General features: G+C 39.2%; 2 protein-coding genes across 4 annotated transcripts in view; one reads left to right on the top strand and one right to left on the bottom strand.

Annotated features, from left to right (window-relative positions):
- cbfa2t2 (CBFA2/RUNX1 partner transcriptional co-repressor 2) overlaps positions 1-3,006 on the top strand; it is a 38,594-nt gene extending 35,588 nt beyond the window's left edge. For 2 of the 3 annotated variants that reach the window (XM_058779670.1, XM_058779672.1), the window contains exons 10-11: positions 336-526; positions 1,646-2,982. In XM_058779670.1, coding sequence (XP_058635653.1) covers positions 336-526; positions 1,646-1,924 — 470 coding nt within the window. In that variant the 3' untranslated portion in view covers positions 1,925-2,982. Of the gene's footprint in view, positions 1-335; positions 527-1,645 lie in introns of all 3 variants that reach the window. The other variant, XM_058779671.1, reaches the window with a different exon arrangement.
- A 2,174-nt stretch (positions 3,007-5,180) lies between these two features.
- The window catches only part of necab3 (N-terminal EF-hand calcium binding protein 3), a 45,723-nt gene continuing 31,645 nt past the window's right edge, over positions 5,181-19,258 (bottom strand). Inside the window, exons 7-13 of the mRNA XM_058779954.1 lie at positions 17,959-18,080; positions 17,537-17,616; positions 17,397-17,450; positions 12,748-12,860; positions 11,611-11,688; positions 8,979-9,070; positions 5,181-8,803 (exon numbers count right to left, since the gene is read on the bottom strand). Coding sequence (XP_058635937.1) covers positions 8,775-8,803; positions 8,979-9,070; positions 11,611-11,688; positions 12,748-12,860; positions 17,397-17,450; positions 17,537-17,616; positions 17,959-18,080 — 568 coding nt within the window. The 3' untranslated portion in view covers positions 5,181-8,774. The remainder of the gene's footprint in view (positions 8,804-8,978; positions 9,071-11,610; positions 11,689-12,747; positions 12,861-17,396; positions 17,451-17,536; positions 17,617-17,958; positions 18,081-19,258) is intronic.

Here is a 19,258-nt window from a genome sequence, read left to right as displayed (position 1 = left end):
TGCCCAAAACACAATAGAAAATGTAATGGATTTAATGGTTATAATGGGAATTGTATTGGTTTTAATGGAAACTATAATGGTGTCTACTGGTATGTGATGGATTCTATTGGTGGGATGTTAAATCCTATTGGAAAAATGCACAAAATTTGGGAATTTTGTAATGGTTTTACTGGAAAAAGCTAATGGTTTATAATGGTATTTTAATGGAAACCATTGGAATTTCTGTGATGGTTTCTATTGGGCTTCTATTGTTTTGATTTTTTTAGTAGTATTTATCACAAGAAAATACCATGCATGAAACGAAATGTTGATGCATGTGTGGTTTGACTCTGCAGAGGAAGCGGTGAACGAGGTGAAGCGTCAGGCGATGGACGAGGTGCAGAAGGCCGTCGCCGAGGCCGAGCAGAAAGCCTTTGAGATGATCACCGCCGAGAGAGCCAAGATGGAGAAAACCCTCGCCGAAGCCAAGAGGAAAGCCACCGAAGACGCCATACAGGTCATCAACGAGCAGGAAGACTCCAGCGAGGTGAGCGTCACGCTAAACACGCATTCATTCAGTCACCAACCGCAGATGCTGCATGCGCTGATACAGCAATGCATCATGAATATTTTAATTGGGTCATTCTTTTCTGGCTTCCTTTTTATGCAAATGAGGCTCATTATAATGCATACATTCGCCTGATTGAATCAACATTTGGTTATTTTAAAATCTAAACTGGGTGCTAGAACAGAAATGCACAGAAAGTGCATGCAAATAACAAATACCACTATTAGAAGACACAATATTAAATAAATATACAAACATTACAATACATTCCAAGGTTTGGGTTTTTATATTAACACCAAGTTAAATTGCTCACCAAGACTGCATTTATTTGATCAAAAATACAGTAAAAACAGTACAAATGTAATATATTATTAGAATTTAAAATAGCTGTCCTCTATGTGAATATCTCTTAAAGTGTAATTTATTTCTGTGATGTGCAGCTGTATTTTCAGCATCATTGCTTCAGTGTCACATGATCTTCGGAAATCTTGCTGCTCAAGAAACATTTCTGAAAACAGTTGTGCTGCCAGATATTTTTGTGGAAACTGTGATATATTTTATTTTTCAGGATTCACAGATGATGAATAGAAAGCATTGATTTGAAATAGAAATCTCTCTTAACATTATACATGCCTTTACAGTCACTTTTGATCAATTGAATGCATCCTTAATGAATAAAAGTATTAATTTCTTCCTGAAAAAATCTTGCTGACCCCAAATTTTTGAATGATAGTGTGTATATACCATGGTATTTAACAATTTACTTACAAGCACCATGGTACTACTTAACATAATTACTGACTTGCATAAGTTTTAATCAATTTAATGCATCCTTGTAGAATAATATTTTGTTTAATATAATGTTTAATATTTATGAATTTATTTAAATGATTTTCATATATAAATTTCTTTATGTGTCACTTTTAATCAGTTTAATTAGTTTATTTGTCCTTGCTTATTAAGTATTTATAAAAGTATTAGTTTAGTATTATATTTAAAAGTGTAATGTTTCTATATTTATAATGCAGTGTTTCTTATGGCTATAAAGCTGTATTTTTTGGGGTTTGCTCACGTTCTCTCTCTCTCTCTGGTTGTCAGTGCTGCTGGAACTGCGGTCGGAAGGCGAGCGAGACGTGCAGCGGCTGTAATGCGGCGCGTTACTGCGGCTCCTTCTGTCAGCACAAGGACTGGGAGCGACACCATCTCATCTGCAGCCCGGGGCTCCAGACGCAGCCCAAATCCATGCCACGCATCCTGGCCAAAGCTCCGGAGAGCGGCCTGGTCCCGAGTCCAGGCCTGGAGAAGACCTCCAGCAGAGCATCTACACCAGCCACCCCAGCATCGTCCTCCTCCACGCCAGACGCCAGCGGACACTGAGAGCCATGGACTCAATGAAAGAGGAGTTTAACTGCTGGGACAGTCACACACACTTTTCCAGTTTATGGCCAGAAGGACGTGTTTTGGCATCGCTCGGCGTGACTCAGCTTGCTTATTTGGTGCAAATGTGATCTGTTTTACCCGCACAAACTGTTGTCAGTGTTTCGTGTTTGTTTGTGTGTGTGTGTGTGAGTGTGTGATTGTGTCTGTAAATACAATATCAGAGCAATATAAAAGTGATGGATTCACCAAAGCTGTCAATGCTGTGACATGTTCATGTTTTGTTCCCGTTCCAGACAGTTTATCATTATTATCTGACAATATTATCAATGGAGAATGAGTGTGTGTGTGTGTGTGTGTTAAACGTGGAGGACAAACCCTGGTCTGAAGGGACCAGTTCTGATCAGGGTCCAGATGTACAATCAACAGCTTCCAGTACAGATTGAGTGATTTATAAGATCCACCGAACCGGTCCGTTCATCTGTTCGTATCCACATGCAAAACTCTGCAATCTCAGGAGGATGTTATATGTATATACTTTTATTTTTGTTCCACGTGTAGAGTCGAGGTGAGTCTTAGGCTGTTTATTTTCTTTGATTTCCACTTTGGCGTCTTCAGCTACCTTCGTTTCGTACGGTACACCACATGTTGATTTATTTTTTCATTATAAGAATGTGTAAAATATAACGGTGCAAGAGAATCTTTATTTTGTGAGCTACTCTGTGACAGTCATTTCTTTTCTTCGAGAATTCTCGAATATTGGTATGAAGTAGATATTAAAAAAATAAAGACATTAACGTGACCTCGGGCTTTGATGATCGTTGTCTTTGTTTTACCAGTGGATTTGATCGTGTCATGGAGGTTTTACTGTACTTTGTAGAGTAATAACATTAAAAAGAGTTCATTTAAAAAGAAACACATAAGTTTACTATTCGGTTAATTTGATAATCTGTATTTAATTGTAATTATAAGATGTATTGTTACTGCACTGACTGTACAATAATATAGACTAAAAATAAACTGTGATCAGGAAACCTGATATGATATGAAATGATATGATGATGATGATATACCACGTATATAATATAACACCAGAAACATGACACTTCAGGCCCAATTCTGAGAAGCCTCACTTTAACTTTTCCCCTCTAAATAAAATACTTGTATACATTATTGCCACATAAACGAATCACTGTCCACAAATCCTCCATTAACAAATATACAGTGTAACATCCAACATAAAATAAATTCACACATCACTATAATGATCAAATTCAACATTAAACCTCATAACAGAGGTGAATAAATCACAAATGTTGTTTTCAGATCAGATGAGAAGACTTTTAATAAGAGCATAACCACTCAAGAAATGTGTTGAGATGAGATTTAGTGACCTCTATGGACAAGAAATGAAAATGAGACATTTTAACCCATAGTTTTCCAGCTTCCACCACTAGATGTCAGAAACACACTGGTTTTACCAGCTTCAGTCTTATAGCTTGAGTCGACCTACATAGTAAACATGACCAACCCACTGCAGATTTATGCTCACATTTTAGGTGAAGTTGCATTAGGAAAAAAGTTTGGATTGAAAAGCATGGTTTATAATGATATAATGCAGATGCAACAGTGATAAATGAATTATTTCACAAATGAATCTCTATTGTGAGTGGAGCATGTGTGTCACTTTTCACATTTACTTTGACTTATAGAAACAATTCTTCTTCTGCACCATCAAGAGTCTTTAATCCTAGTTTTTTTGAGGACTTTTTGCCTCATTACCATTCAACAGTTATTGGGGGGAAAAAAACTGATTATTAAGTATTTTGACTCAAAGTTTTCAACATGCATTTTCAAAGATTTCATTTCCATCTGATACCATCACTTTGCATTTTAAGTTCTTGAAAGACCACAAAACAAACTTAATATGGGTTGCAATTTATAGTTTAAGAATGATGGTTTTTGAGTGAACAGATTCCGTCATATTTTGAGGCTTCGAAGGTTTAAACATTAACGTTAATGAAGACAGACAGCGTGAGTTAGTCATTCATGACATGCATATGTGTGTGTGTGTGTGTGTGTGTGTGATCTTCACCCACATGCTCATCTTCATAAACATCTCCTCTATCATCATGATACTATAATAAAGCTGCTTGACATTTAAGAGTGTTTTGGATTAAACATATAAATGATAGTCACGAAGACCAAAACCAGTCCAGAAATAAAATCTGAATGGAAATCATATTATCGCTTTACTTCAGCAAACACTTATGACATTTCTGCCTCGGATTTGTCTGTCACAGCCAATTTACACGCTAGAAAATCCTGTTCAGCTTTTAATCAAACACACAGGATGCCAAAACCTGATTGCACACAGGAGTGCGTTAAAAACGTCACCTTTAGCATGAAAGTGCTTGATTTCATTAAAAAATTAAGTAATTCAATGCAAAATTTAGAAATAGGCGTTGTTTTCCTCATGCACTTGATTTTGTGGCTCAACACGAGCTGCACGTGTGTTTTGAGTGGTGTTTCATCGCTTGATTTGATGCTGAAGTCATGCAGGATCAGCTCGAGATCTCTCAGGAATCCCGGCAGACGCTGCTGCATGATGTGAGTTCATCTTCTCCATCAGCTGTAATAATTTAATGAAATCAGGGAGGAATTGAGATCGTGCTTCCCATCAGAGAGATTCCCTCCCTCAGGTTCTCCAGACACACTCTTTCAGTCATCTTTCACTCATTCCTTTGCTCAGATAAATGAAGCAGAAGTCAGATATCGGGGTATCATATGATCAGACTCAGCTGCATTTCACCCCATTTTTTTTTCTTCTTTAATATTGCCTCCTTTTACACCCATTTTCTCACGCTCGCTAAATAATCACTCACACACACACACACACACACACACACACACACAGATGTCTGGTTTGCTATCCTTGTGGGGACTCTCCATAGGCGTAATGTTTTTTCTACTGTACAGACCGTATATTCTATTGTCCTACACCAACCCTACACCTAACCTACCCCTTACAGGAAACTACAGGCATTTTTAGATTTTCAAAAAAACACCATTTAGTATGTTTTTAAGCCTTTTGAATTATGGGGACATAGGCAGTGTCCTCATAAACCACCTTCAAATTGTAATACCTCCGTCATACCCATGTTATTATACAAATTTTGTCCCCGTAAACCACAAAAACCAGTACACACACACACACACACACACACACACAAACAAACACAAACACAAAGAGTGTCTTTCGCAAATAGTTTTTAAGGTCTCGGTAACGCGAAACACCATTAATGAGCCCAAACACGTTGCTTTTTAATCAATATTTTCTTAATATATATTTTTTTATTTTGTAAATTTAAATTTTTTATTTTCCATTTTCGTTTTAATTTTAAAATTGTCATTTGTTTGTCATTTTATGTCTACAACACATTTAGATTTTTCATTTATTTTTAATTACTTTAGTAGGCTATACTTCAAATTCAACCAAATGAAAATTGTAGAAATGTTTCCTTTGCATTCATATTTTATTTGATTTCAGTTACTTTTATTGAATTTCAAGTAACAAAAATTTTTTTTTTGTTTAGTTTTTTTTTAGTTTTGAGTCCCAAACACCAGCAGAAGAGGGAGACAGAGAGAACAGCACAGGTTTTTGATGAACATATTAGGCCTACATCCTCTTTGCGTATACAATTTTTGCACATTATGCACCCTCTGCATACTTCTAAAGTATTAAAAGTAGTAGTCTTTTTTATATACAGGCCTACATATGATCTAATTGGTTTTATCAACGAACATTATATTACATTTCATATAAATATATGACTGAATGTTTAACAACATGTGACCATTTTAGTATATTTTAAAGACACAGTTCACCCCAAAATGAAAATTTGCCGAAAATGAATTTTCTCTCAGGACTCAGGCCATCCAAGAAAGGAATATTATGGATTATGGACTCATATTTTTGTCTTCTCCAGATGTTAACTGATGAACTGGAGTGGTGTGGATTATTGTGATGTTTTTATCAGCTGTTTGGACTCTCATTCTGACGGCACCCATTCACTGCAGAGCATCCATTGCTGAGACACTGATGCAGAGACACATTTCTACAAACCTGATGAAGAAACAAACTCATCTAGATCTCGGATGGCCTGAGGATGAGCACATTTTCAGCAAATCTTCATTTTTGTGTAAACTACTCCTTGCTGTTAAGCATCATCTAATATGACACTGTTTGTTAATGCTATTAATGTTTAGTTCTTATAAAGTGTTACCAATATATTCCTGTCATAAATAAGGAAGCAGATGTTAGAATTTATTCGAGTGGATGTTTGTTTGTGAGATTTTCCAATTACTCTTGTTGACAAGAACATAAAAGTACCAATTACTGTCTGTCGTCTGAATGCTGAATGTTTCTGCATCATTTCAGAAACGTCATGAACAGAGACGTAAGGAAGACAAAACACTGAACCGTGTCATCATGAGAGGGAGAAAGGATCTTTACTAATTACTTGGAAAGATGTAGCTTTAATACTTCTGACTTCTAGCATGCTGCTTTATATTCATTCACAAACACAATCATACAAAGGATAGTAAGAAGTTGAGCAGGTATTAGGTGCAAAATCAAAAATGGCTGAAGAACAAATCTCAACACAAAATAATTGTTCCACTTTTATTTTCATTCAATGGACTAAACCACAAAATTGAAAAAAAAAAAAAAAATCCTAAAGCAAAAAGGTCAAGTTTCTGTTTTTCGGTTAAGATGCATGAATAGTACAACAACTAGCAGGTTTCCATGTCAAACCAGGATTTCATAGCGTCTATACAGTGAACTAAAGGAATAGATCATCCCAAAATCAGCATTTACTCACCCAAATGTTGTTCCATACAGAAAAATTATATATATATATATATATATATATATATATATGCTAAATATGTTTTAAACAGTGAATATTTCTAAATGCATTTCAGGCGCAAGAAAATACATTTCCAATCTACATTTAGCCTTTATTCATTATTTATTTTTATTCAAATGTGTTATGTGTTCACATGTTCACACGTTATAGACAACAAATATATTTTTTCTTCAAATGTGTCATATGTGAAGGTATTTTCTTGGATTATAATGAACGGAGGGCTTTTAAAAATATGTATTTATATTTTTAAAATATATTTTCAAAAATATGGAATTAATTACCAAAGAATATATTGTCAGAAAATATATTTACTTAAATATATTTTGAAACATATTTTAGCAAATATATTTTTTGCATTAGTATTTTAATAATATATTTAAAAAAAAAAAAAAAATCAAGAGTAGCTAAACATGTTTTGTGTACAGGTTTGAAACGACACGAGTGTGAGTAAATGATGCCAGAATGATTCGTTTGGGTGAACTAGTCCTCTAAACACCTTCAGGAAGGTTTACAGAGAAATGACACAGCTGTACATCTTCATTAAATGTCTATTCTATTCACACTCGACTTCTCTTGAGAAATAATCTGTGATCAACATGTTCGTTGCAAATCAATCGACACTCTAAAACATCTCCTAATCGGCATGCAGCTTCATGATCCAGTACAAGTGACTTTAAAGGTGTTAGACTCAAGTAGCAGATCATTTTGCTAATGTTATCTTAATTATTTACAAGAACACATGAATTCTTGTTTTTCTTCATGTTGTTTTGCTCTGAGATTCGCTGTTTCTGCATCAAAGCTACTGGCTTCAAAAGCTTCGTCACGGAATGGAGCAAAATACGCTTTGATTATCTGTACATGCGAGGAATATTACACCCATGCCTGTTAGCGTCGAGTTGAGCACGATTTAGAGCTGAAGATTCAGACCCTTTCCCTTCGTGAGCGTGAATCTTAACTGAATCAGATGCTGAATTGAGAATCTACTGAATTGCAACTCCCAAGAAATTGAATACAGAGGAATTGAATTAAAGCTGGAAATAACATAAAGCTCTAAAACATAAATATTTACAACATTACTTTTGGCTAATTATGTCTATTTACATTTTTTCCTCAACTGATCAGACATTTTTAGCTAAATTGAGTTCAAATTTTCAAAACAATTAAAAGATTTATCACAAAACTGTCCATCAGACAGATTCAAAATATTTCTTAAATATTTTAAAAATAATAAAAAATAAACATTAGCATCAAATAATGAATCAACTGATATATCATAAATTCTGTGAAATTAAGTGTTCACCCACTATAGCCTATCAAATGAATTAAGAATCAAAATACAATTAAATGACTCAATAATTAAATAAATTATTTAAAACACTTTTACAACATTTATATGAATCTCTTTACATTTTCTCTGAATTAAAAATGTAAATAACTCAAAAATTAAACATAATTGAAATAAATGATTTAGAATACTTTTACAACATTTATATGAATTTCTTAAAATTTTCTCTTAATTCAAAATTTAAATGACTCAAGAATTAAATATAATAAAATAATTCAATAAATGATTTAAAATACTTCTACCGCATCTATATGAATTTCTTTAAATATCCTCTGAATTTAAACATTTCTGCTGCCTGTTTGCAAATTCAATTCAAATTCAGAAATTGAACTGGAATGTAAAAGCATCTGAATTCAGTTCTGAATGATGCACAACCCTGTGTACCGTGTTTTGTTTTCAGTGAACTATCAGACGCTATCTATAAAATGCAACACAAAAACGGTGTGTGTCACGCATACAGATGATTCAGCTGGTTTTTTTTTTTTAGGTCTAGTTATTAATTCAAAGACACAACGGGGTGATTTTTCAGATCGGGGTTCAGCGGTGGGCGGTGAAGGGTGTTTTGTTGCTGCTGTTAGTTGTTTGTCATGATCCACCAGGAAGCTGTGAGAAACAAACAGGTAGATATTAGAGAGATGACGCATCATAACTCCTCATTAAAGATCACCAGCCAGCGCTTTGCGGCTCCGGGGTTCGTGTTTAATTCCTTCTGCCTACAGGCCGAGACAGACGCATTTAGCTTTAAACAACCAAACTAATAAATGACGCACGCTCTTACCTGGCATGAGCATCGTGGAGACGATCTCTGGATCCTCCAGCATGTCTATAATGCAGCGCTGGAACATCTTACTGGCGTCAGACTGCAAATAACTGCAGAGAGATGACAGATGTCAGAAGAAACAATCCAGCTCACATTATGAGATGATATAATCAACAACATCCTCCAGATGAAAACAGCCAGCTCTTTCAGCACTCGAGAGACTTAGTTGAGTTCTGAGTTACATCTAGTTCACCCAGAAATGAAAATGTGAAAGATTTGTTTGTTTCTTCATCAGATTTGGAGAAATGTAGCATCGCATCCGTGTCTCAGCAATGGATGCTCTGCAGTGAATGGGTGCCGTCAGAATGAGAGTCCAAACAGCTGATAAAAACATCACAATAATCCACAGCACTCCAGTCCATCAGTTAATGTCTGGAGAAGCCAAAAGCTGCGTGTTTGTAAGAAACAAGTCTATCATTAGGACATTTATAACTTTGAACCATCGCTTTTGGCTAAAATACGAGTCCATAATCCATAATAATGCTTCCTTCAGTGAAAAAGTCCATCTCCTGTTGTCTCTCACATTAAAATCCAGCCACATATTTGTTTAGAGCTGTTTTGGCTTTTAAACGGTGCTTGTGCAGATTTCTCTCCTGATTCAGACAAGATGACTTTTTAAGCGTTATTATGGATTACAGACTCGTATTTTAACCAGAAGCAATAAAAAACATCTTAATGATGGATAACATATAACATTTGTCTTCTCAAGATGTTAACTGATGGACTGGAGTGGTGTGGATTATCGTGATGTTTTTATCAGCTGTTTGGACTCTCATTCTGACGGCACCCATTCACTACAGAGCATCCATTGCTGAGACACTGATGCAATGCTACATTTCTCCAAATCTGATGAAGAAACAAACTCATCTACATCTTGGATGAGCTGAGGGTGAGCACATTTTCAGCAAATCTTCATTTTTTGGGTGAACTAGTCCTTACTGTTAAGCATCATCTAATAAAACACTGAAGACTAGAGTAATGATCCCGAAAATTCAGCTTTGATCACAGCAATCAATTACGCTTTACAATACATTTACATAGAAAACTTATTTAAAATATTAATAATATTTCACAATATTACCGTTCTCACTGTATTTTGATCAAATAAATGTAGCCTCGGGGAGCAAAAAGAGCCTTATTTAAAAAACATTTATAAATCTTACTAATCCCAGACTTTTAAAGAGGTTTTTCCTTCTTTATAAGGGAAACACACCATCTATTAAAGCAATCGAGTGCACACGCTCCCTCCACAGGAGATAATTACACTGCAGTATAATTCACTGCAAGTTATAATTTACATTTTTATTTCTGAAATTACTTCTTAAATTAGATCTTTGAAGACAATGAGCAGCTGAGACCCATGAGGTGTATGTACTTCACAACGGCGTCATGTGAAGCGTCACAAATGAGATTAAGTAACACAAGATGTCACGTGCAAATCTTCTAGATAAGCGTGTGTGTTCATGAAATGTGTGCTATTAGACGAGCCATCTGCTAATTTGAAATGAGTCTCGTTAGACCCTCAACAATCTGGCCGAGAACACAGTGGTGCATAAACACAAATAAACACACACACACACAAACTCACACACACATCATAATGGAGACATACATTAACATTAAAATGTTTGCAATTTTTTCAATTCAAATAGTTTTTAAATGTTTTTGAAATAATTATCTTATGTTCATCAAGGTTGAATTTATTTGATCAATAACACAGAAAAAACAGCAATATTTAAAACATATTTTAACAGTTTAAGATAACTGTTTTCTTTGTGAATATTTTATAAAACATAATTGATTCAAAGCTGAATTTTCAGCATCATTACTCCAGTCTTCAGTGTCACATGATCCTTCAGAAATCTTTCTAATATGCTGATTTGCTGCTCAAGAAACATTTCTGAAATAGAAAGCATTTATTTGAAATAGAAATCTTTTGTAACATTATAAATGTCTTTACTGACACTTTTGATCAATTTAATGCATCCTTGATAAATAAAAGCATGACTTTCTTTAATTTAATTTTACTTCTGACCCAACCTTTTGAACATAGACACTCACATCTTGAGGAATCACATTTGATCAGATATTTTGAAATATAAGAGCTTGATGAAAACATCCCAAGACTTTAAGAGCTCAAAACATCTTCTCCAGTCCAAAAAGTGCATTTATTGCATCTAAACTGCACAAACGACTCTGAACTTTCACAGATTTCTGGCATCACAAAGATGAACATTGACACAAGACCATCCGCATTCACACATCAGCACATCCTCAAACCCAAACACTCCTTATTTATTCAGAGATTTCTCCTTTACTCAAAATAATCAGGTTTCAGCAAGTACGTGTAGTGGACAGAAGAGAATCGTGTCCATCCATGTACTCAGACAGATGTAGGACCCAGCAGGAGCTTCTGCCCATGAAGGACTGCAGCAGGAGGCTGAAGACGAGACCGTGCCTGTCTTGTGCTCGTAAAAATAGACTCGATTAGGATTTGATTTCCAAAGACCCTTGAACTGACTCTCCAAATCATTACGCTGCTACACACACACACACACACACACACACACACACACACACACACACACACCTCATCCAGGAAATACGGTCCTGCCAGAACTCATAGATGATGTAGCAGCTCTTCTCAGGAAGCTTCTGGATGGAAACACTGAACGAGAGAAACAGAGAGACCAAGAATCAGTGCATCAGCGTTTGAGAGAACATTCTGGTACTAAAACATTAGTCTTTATAGTCTCCAAATTTGCATTTTGGGTTTCATCACACAGTCAGCTATGGGAATATTAACCCTATTAAGCCTAATATTCGATACACACATTTCTAAGGCGTCTAAATGATCAACATGATGCTGTTAAACATGTCACACAATCTCCTCCATGCCTTCTGTCGTCTAATTGATAGTTTAGATGATAAAGTAAAATATCTTTTAGTGTAATTGTACAAACATCCACCTTCAGCTCGTGCTTTATGTCTCAAATCCTGACTGATTTTTATCAAGTAAACGTCAGAATAACTTTAATCATATTTCCAGATGAACACTTACTGGACTGAAGCAGCTCAGCTTTACTTGATTCTCCATCAATCATTTTTTTTTTATAGAAAAATCAGTGCGTCTCAAATCTGATCATCAGGATCTTTTAAGGAACGCTTGTTTCCAGAAGCTTTACTTTCACTGTTCCTCAGCGGAGGAATGATCTTCATCTCACATCTTCTGAGGAGCGTTTATTTCTTCATCTCTCAATCAGCATTGCATTATATGTTTGGATCATGTAAATCTCATCTTACTAAGACATATTATTGGAGATATAGAGTGACCACTGATATTTATTATATCATTTATGTCAGTATCTGCTGTACTGTTATAAAGATCTCATTGATTTACATTACAAGCATCAGAATTTCTGACTTTTTGTCCATATAAATATCAGCATCTGCACCAAATTGCATATTTATATATATTCCAAACTGCAAATTGCTCAGATTGAGTCTCTGAATAAAACTGAGCTGTTTTCCCCTCCATATTCTCACTATGAGCCATAAAAGCCTGATATATCAAATATAAATCTAAAAAAAAACAAAAAAATTTTCAGTAAACTGTTCAATTTCATAAAAGTAATTACTATTATTTCATATGTCAGGCTTTACAGGATTAAGGTCATTATCTTATGGTTCATATCTTCATAATAATGTGGTGGTGTGTTTTTCTCACTGGAGGTTGTCGTTCTGATTGGCGGTGGTGTCGGCGTAGGTCTTCAGAGCCTTCTGGAACTCCTCGAGATCATTCTCTGTCACGCTCATCTGTCTCTGCACCAGCAGAATGTTCTAGACGAGAGCAGAAAAGAAACACAGCCATCAGATGACTACTGGACAGAGAACTAATGCTATAGCTTGGGGTTTCATGCAGAACATGTGAGTGTTTCTTCTGGACATCTGAGCATGATTCAAAATCTGTCATTATTTATTCACTCGTGTATGATGTAATGATTTTAGAATACAAGTAAAAAAAAAGACATTAAAGTATATTTTAGTTTACCATAAATACCTGTCAGTACATTCAGAAACCACGTTTCAAAGACAATAGAAGTACAAAGATGTACTTGTCTTGTTTGTGTCAAAAATCACTCTAAAGTTGTAATTATGATCAATTTAAGCTATGATATACTCTCATTTAATTGTACTTAACATGCAGTGTCTATTTTATTCAGCATTATGTATTTTATTTTCAGAACAAGTACTCTTTTTAAAAGTATGCTAAAGTGTACTTTTTTTCCACAAGGGGTCAAGCTTCAAAAAGCACACAAAGGATCCAGAAAGGCACAGCTGTCCATTATATGACTCATTTGTGCTTTATTTGACAGGAACAGACTGAAAATGAAATTGCTATTTCACGTATGAACCGCTGAGACTGGATCAGTGAGTCAGTCTGAAACGTGAATGAATCATTCAGACAGAGTCTGTGAACTAAAAAAGTTCTGACTCAAAAGATTCATTTTTGAATTGAATGACTTAGTCATGTTTTTCACAATTTTGCTGAACTTCAGCTGATCCTACACTTCTGTTTGCTTTTTGCATTCATCCACTATTGATTTTAATTCAAAATGTTGTATTTTTCATAATTGCATTTCTAAAAAAAAATCCAGTTCCTCTTCAGTAACTCGAGCTGCATCCGAAAACGCTAGGGGAACGCCTCCAGCGTGAGCAGCTCTGAATATCGTGTGCAATCTATACAATGGATGGGCGAGACATCATGGACAGGGTGACGTAATGACCAGCTGGTATAAAAGCACGTGCGGTGAAACCGGCGTCAGCTTTTTGTGATTCAGCAAGCGCTCTGTGTGTGTATTGTCTATTCATCTGTTGTGAGTCTTATTTGGTGTTGTTTGTCCATCATATAAGCTCCATAAATGTCAAAGAGACATTATAAGGGCGAGAGCAGCACGCAGTACAAGCTGTGTGTCCCTCCCTGCAAAAGTTACATCACTGCAGGTGATACACACAGCTTGTGTGCGTTCTGTGATTGCGGTTATAGAGCGATGCCTCGGGTGGAACAGGCGCTCGCGAGCTATCTGTCTCCCGACACTGCGTCGTCTCTAAAGGCTCCGTCCTTGCCTTTCAAGCCATTGCGTGCAACCTCAACGCCATGTCGGTGTTGCAGGCATACCAGGCTGATCTGCTTAAAGAGCTAGATGAGCGCGAGGCGATGAGCTCAGATGACATCACAGAGCTCAGGTGAACTGCTGATTTGGCTCTCCGCGCCACCAACGAGACCGCCCGTGCCATTGGGCGGTCTGTGGCAGCCCTGGTGGCAGCGGAGAGGCATCTGTGGTTGACCCTGTCCGATATCAGATAGAAGGACAGGGTATTCCTCCTGGATACCCCGCTTGCGCCTTCTGGCCTGTTCAGCAACACCGTCGATACTGTCGTCGACAGGTACCAGGAGGCCCGTAAACAAGCGGCGGCATTTTAGCGGTTCCTGCCTTGCCGCTCTTCAGCTCAGGCGGCTGCTGGACGGGAGCAGCCCCAGCCGCATACTAGCTCCTCGTACAGGGAAGTGCAAAAACAGAGCTCTGGGCCAGGGCCTTCGAAGCCAAAGACGGACCTGCGGGTCGTACTTCAGGCTAAGAAGTCCTCGGCCATGGCCCAGGGCTTATGAGGGAAGCCCTCTCTGGGGAAGAGCGGCGTTCACCGCAGTGCCCGTTCCTCCTCAGTGTCCTCAGGAGATCGGGCTGCTAACCCTGCCACGTACGGTGTTCCAGGGCGCAGCGATCTCCAGCGAGCACACATCTCAGTCTCTTCTGCCCAGAAACGTAGCAGAGCTGAGATGATTACACCAGAGACTGAGACTGAAGTTCAGGATGCTTACACGCAAACAGGTCGTGTCTCAGATCAGGTCCGAGGACTGGTTTGTCATGATCGATCTAAAAGACGCATATTTCCATGTCTCCATCCTTCCCACTCACAGGAAGTTCCTGAGGTTTGCTTTCGGGGGCGAAGCTTACCAATATTGGGTTCTTCCCTTCGGCCTAGCACTGCAAGGCATCCGCATACTCAATTACATCGACGATTGGTTGATTTTAGCTCAATCAGAGCAGATGTCAGTTCGACATCGAGATGTCGTTCTCGCTTATATGGAAGTGCTGGGGCTAAGACTGAACGCCAAGAAAAGTGTGCTTTCGCCGGCTCAGAGAACCACTTATCTGGGCGTCGTGTGGGATTTGACCACGATGCAAGCACGTATGTCACCTGCTCGGATCGAGTCGATCCTCACTGCAGTCCCGGGAGTGAGAAAAGGCCGGTCACTCACTGTAAAGCAGTTTCAGAGACTGCTGGGTCTGATGGCAGCTGCGTCCAACGTGATACCTCTTGGCCTGCTGTACATGAGACCCCTACAGTGGTGGCTCAAGACCAAGGGGTTTTCCCTGAGGGGAAACCTGCTTCGCATGATTAAGTTCACACGGTGGTGCCTACGTGCCTTAGACATGTGGAGACAACCCTGGTTCTTGTCTCAGGGCCCGGTGCTGGGAGCTCCTTGACGTGTCCCTCACCAGTTGGGGTGCGGTCATGAGTGGCCACCCTGCCCGCGGTCTGTGGAGTGGTCGCCATCTCACTTGGCTTATCAATTGTCTGGAGATGCTGGCCGTGTTTCGAGCTCTGAAACACTTTCTCCCGGACCTGAGAGATCACCATGTGTTGGTGCGCACCGACAACACAGCGGTGGTCTCTTATATCAACCACCAAGGAGGTCTGTGTTCACGCCCCCTGTACAGGCTGGCGCACCAGATCCTTGTGTGGGCCCAAGGGAAGCTCCGCTCACTGAGGGCGGTTTATATTCCTGGGCACCTCAATATGGGAGCAGACATCCTGTCGAGACAGGGGCCGAGGCCCGGGGAATGGATGCTTCACCCAGAGGTGGTGAAGCAGATCTGGAGAGTGTTTGGCCAGGCACAGGTGGACCTCTTCGCTAATCAGGAGACAGTGCAATGTCCCCTCTGGTCCACTGGGGCTGGATGCTATGGTACAGACGTGGCCGAGGCTTCGTCTGTACGCCTTTCCCCCGATCGCTCTGTTCCCGGGAGTTCTGGCAAGAGAGCGCCGGGACGAGGTCAGTCTACTTCTGGTAGCACCATTCTGGCCGGGCCGAGTATGGTTCTCAGACCTGATTTCTCTCCTCGACGACTCTCCATGGGAGATTCCCATCAGGAGGGATCTCCTCTCACAAGCAGGGGTCTATCACCCCTGCCCGGAGATGTAGAAGTTGTGGGTGTGTCCCCTGAGGGGGCGCAACTCATAGCTTCCGGTCTCTCAACCAAGGTTGTTGAGACCATCCTCCAATCCAGAGCTCCCTCAACGAGGAAACTGTACGCCTTGAAGTGGAAACTTTTCACTTCTTGGTGCGGAGACCGCCAGCTCGACCCAGTCAACTGCCCGATTGGTACAGTTCTGGAGTTCCTGCATGCCTGTCTGTCCGCAGGGTTGACCCACTCCACCTTGAAGGCTTACGTGGCGGCAATTTTGGCCTACCACACCTCTCTTGGTGGGCAGTCAGTGGGCTGGAACCCTCTAGTTACACGTTTCCTCCGCGGTGCGCAGTCGTACTGCAGGCCTTCTTACGTCCACAGAGCTGCCATGTGGAGAAGGGTGGACCAACTGCTGGTATGCTATGGTCCCCCTAAGAGAGGTCTTCCTGCTTCTAAACAGACCCTCAGTCTGTGGATTGTGGATGCCATTAACATTGCCTATGAGTCCTCTCAGCTCCCCTCGCCGATGGGAGTCAGAGCTCATTCGACACGAAGTGTGGCGGCCTCCAGGCTCTTCCGTCCTCTCGCCCTAGATGTGCTCCGCAGGGATACACACTGGGCAGGGACTTGAAAGTCTGGCGGCGTGGGTATCTCGTTCCCCTAGCATTTTCGGATGCAGCTCGAGTTCCTGAAGAGGAACGCCTCAGGTTACATATGTAACCCTGGTTCCTCGAGGGAACGAGACGCTGCGTCTCGAGGCCATACTTCCGGCATCCCTGCCAGAGCTTGCTTCATTCCTAGAAGCTGACACCAGTTTCACCGCATGTGCTTTTATACCAGCTGGTCATTACGTCACCCCATCCGTGACATCTCACCCATCCATTGGATAGATTGCACACGATATTCAGAGCCCCTCACGCTGGAGGCGTTCCCCTAGCATTTTCAGACACAGTGTCTCGTTCCCTCGAGGAACCAGGGTTACATACGTAATCCGAGGCGATTTCTCCTAATAGTCTTATAACAAAGTTTAACATGGTGAATTCTTGCATTATGATGGAGGAACTTGTTGCTTCAACAGATATAAAACATGATTTATGAAGCGGCGGATCGGATCACTCACCGACTTGTACGTGCTGGCCAGTGTATCTTCTTTCAGCGGCTCCAACTTTGGACTCTAAAAATGAAAAGCAAATGAAAATTGGCTTACATGCTCTAGACAGAAACATTATTCTGTGTGAATGGATATTTCAGTGTATTCACCTGACACTCCAGTTTATCGATGAGTTGCTGCAGTCTGTTGATCTGAGAGCACCAGTGCTCATCTGTATCTACGGTAACACCTGAGACGCAACACACACCAGCACTCAGTACACAACTCCACTCATCACTAACACAGTTATTATTACTGTTAACTAAAAATAGTGTGACCGTATGCCCTCTTTTTTGCAGACATGTCCTGGCCGGGATTTCTAAATTGCCTAAAATGTCTAGATTTTTGCTTTGTTTTCCTGTTGTTTTCATACTTGCTGAATGCATTGACTGAAAAGTAGTTTAACCAGTAGCATGCAGGCATTAATAAATAAATTTTAAAAAGCTAATGCAAAATATTAATAAAATATAATAATATATAAATAACACTAAAACAACAATGCTGCCCGGTGTAGACTGTGTGTGTGTGTTACCTGTAGTGAGAATGCCAGAGTACGGATCAGTCGGGGACAGACACATGTTCTTCTGCACTCGACGGCCACATCTTCTGTTGTTCTTCTGTATGATCAGATGCTCCGGGACCTTAACTTCAACCCTACAGACAAAAATAGCACAGAATTTCTGTTAACCTTCTGCATCATTGGAAAGAATGTTTTGTGCTTAAAATATGAAACTGATGTGTTTGTATATGCACTGTTTTCAGTAATATAGTGCTTAAAACTAGATGCATTCACTGTGTGTTGTTTTCAGCGAATATATGTCTTGAATGTCTTTAATCGTGTCCAGTGCGGGCAGCCGAGCGGATGGCAGATTTGACAAAGCACAGCTGCTATAAGTGAAAGAACACGGCATCTGCACTTCTGTGTTCAAGAACTGATGAGCACAAGCGAATAACATTGAATGAAAATAACCTTGTCAATGCTGTAACCCTGCTGACGTCACACAAATATGTTCACATAAGTCAGAAGTCTCTCTCAAGGCTGTTGTTGACCCACTTCTGCTATTATCATCACCATCAATGTTCCCTTCAAGCGCACATTTCTGATGTAACAGACCACAGACTCAAAAACGTGTGGAAAGACTAGAGATTTCTGTTATAGCGGATATCATCTGTATATGTATTGATTTTCAGTATGAAATTGAAGCTGTGAGAAATTTCTTGCTGAAATACACAGCACTGATTAATTTATGAGACAAGCTGAGTATCCAAGAACAGAAATGAGATGCTCACAGCACCAAAGATGATTATAAAACTGTCCATGATTTATTATTCTCATTAATTAGCCTAAACAACTAAATTAATTTCTGCAAAAAATACCTTGAGAAAAAGTAATAATAATGCATCAAGATAACATAATATTAAGTAACATTGGACTATAGCTTAACTTTTTATAGAACAAACTGGACGAGAGGCCTGATATAGGATATATTGTTATGTGCAGTATAGATACACCTTTATGCATTAGTGAGCACTGAATCATTCATTCAACTGATTCACTCAACAAACATGAATCAATCAGTAATGAAACAAGTGAAGTTATTAGCGTAATTTTGGGAGGAGTGCACCCATCTAATCTCCCAATTAATATCCAACGTTAGTTCTTTCGGCATCCCTCCTCCTCCCCATCTCCTCCTTTTATGCATATTTATTTATTTATCTTTCTGTCTATAGGGGGGCTATCGGAGCTCGAGTAGAATAGTCTCTCTGAGCCCTCCATTGCAGACATCAAGCCAAATCTGTTTACCACTAATGCTAAGATTATATGGGAACAC

Source organism: Onychostoma macrolepis, chromosome 06 (genome assembly GCF_012432095.1).
Source record: "Onychostoma macrolepis isolate SWU-2019 chromosome 06, ASM1243209v1, whole genome shotgun sequence".
Lineage (NCBI taxonomy): Eukaryota > Metazoa > Chordata > Actinopteri > Cypriniformes > Cyprinidae > Onychostoma > Onychostoma macrolepis.
Note: the sequence above shows the minus strand (reverse complement) of the source record. Positions and strands in the feature narration are given on the sequence as shown.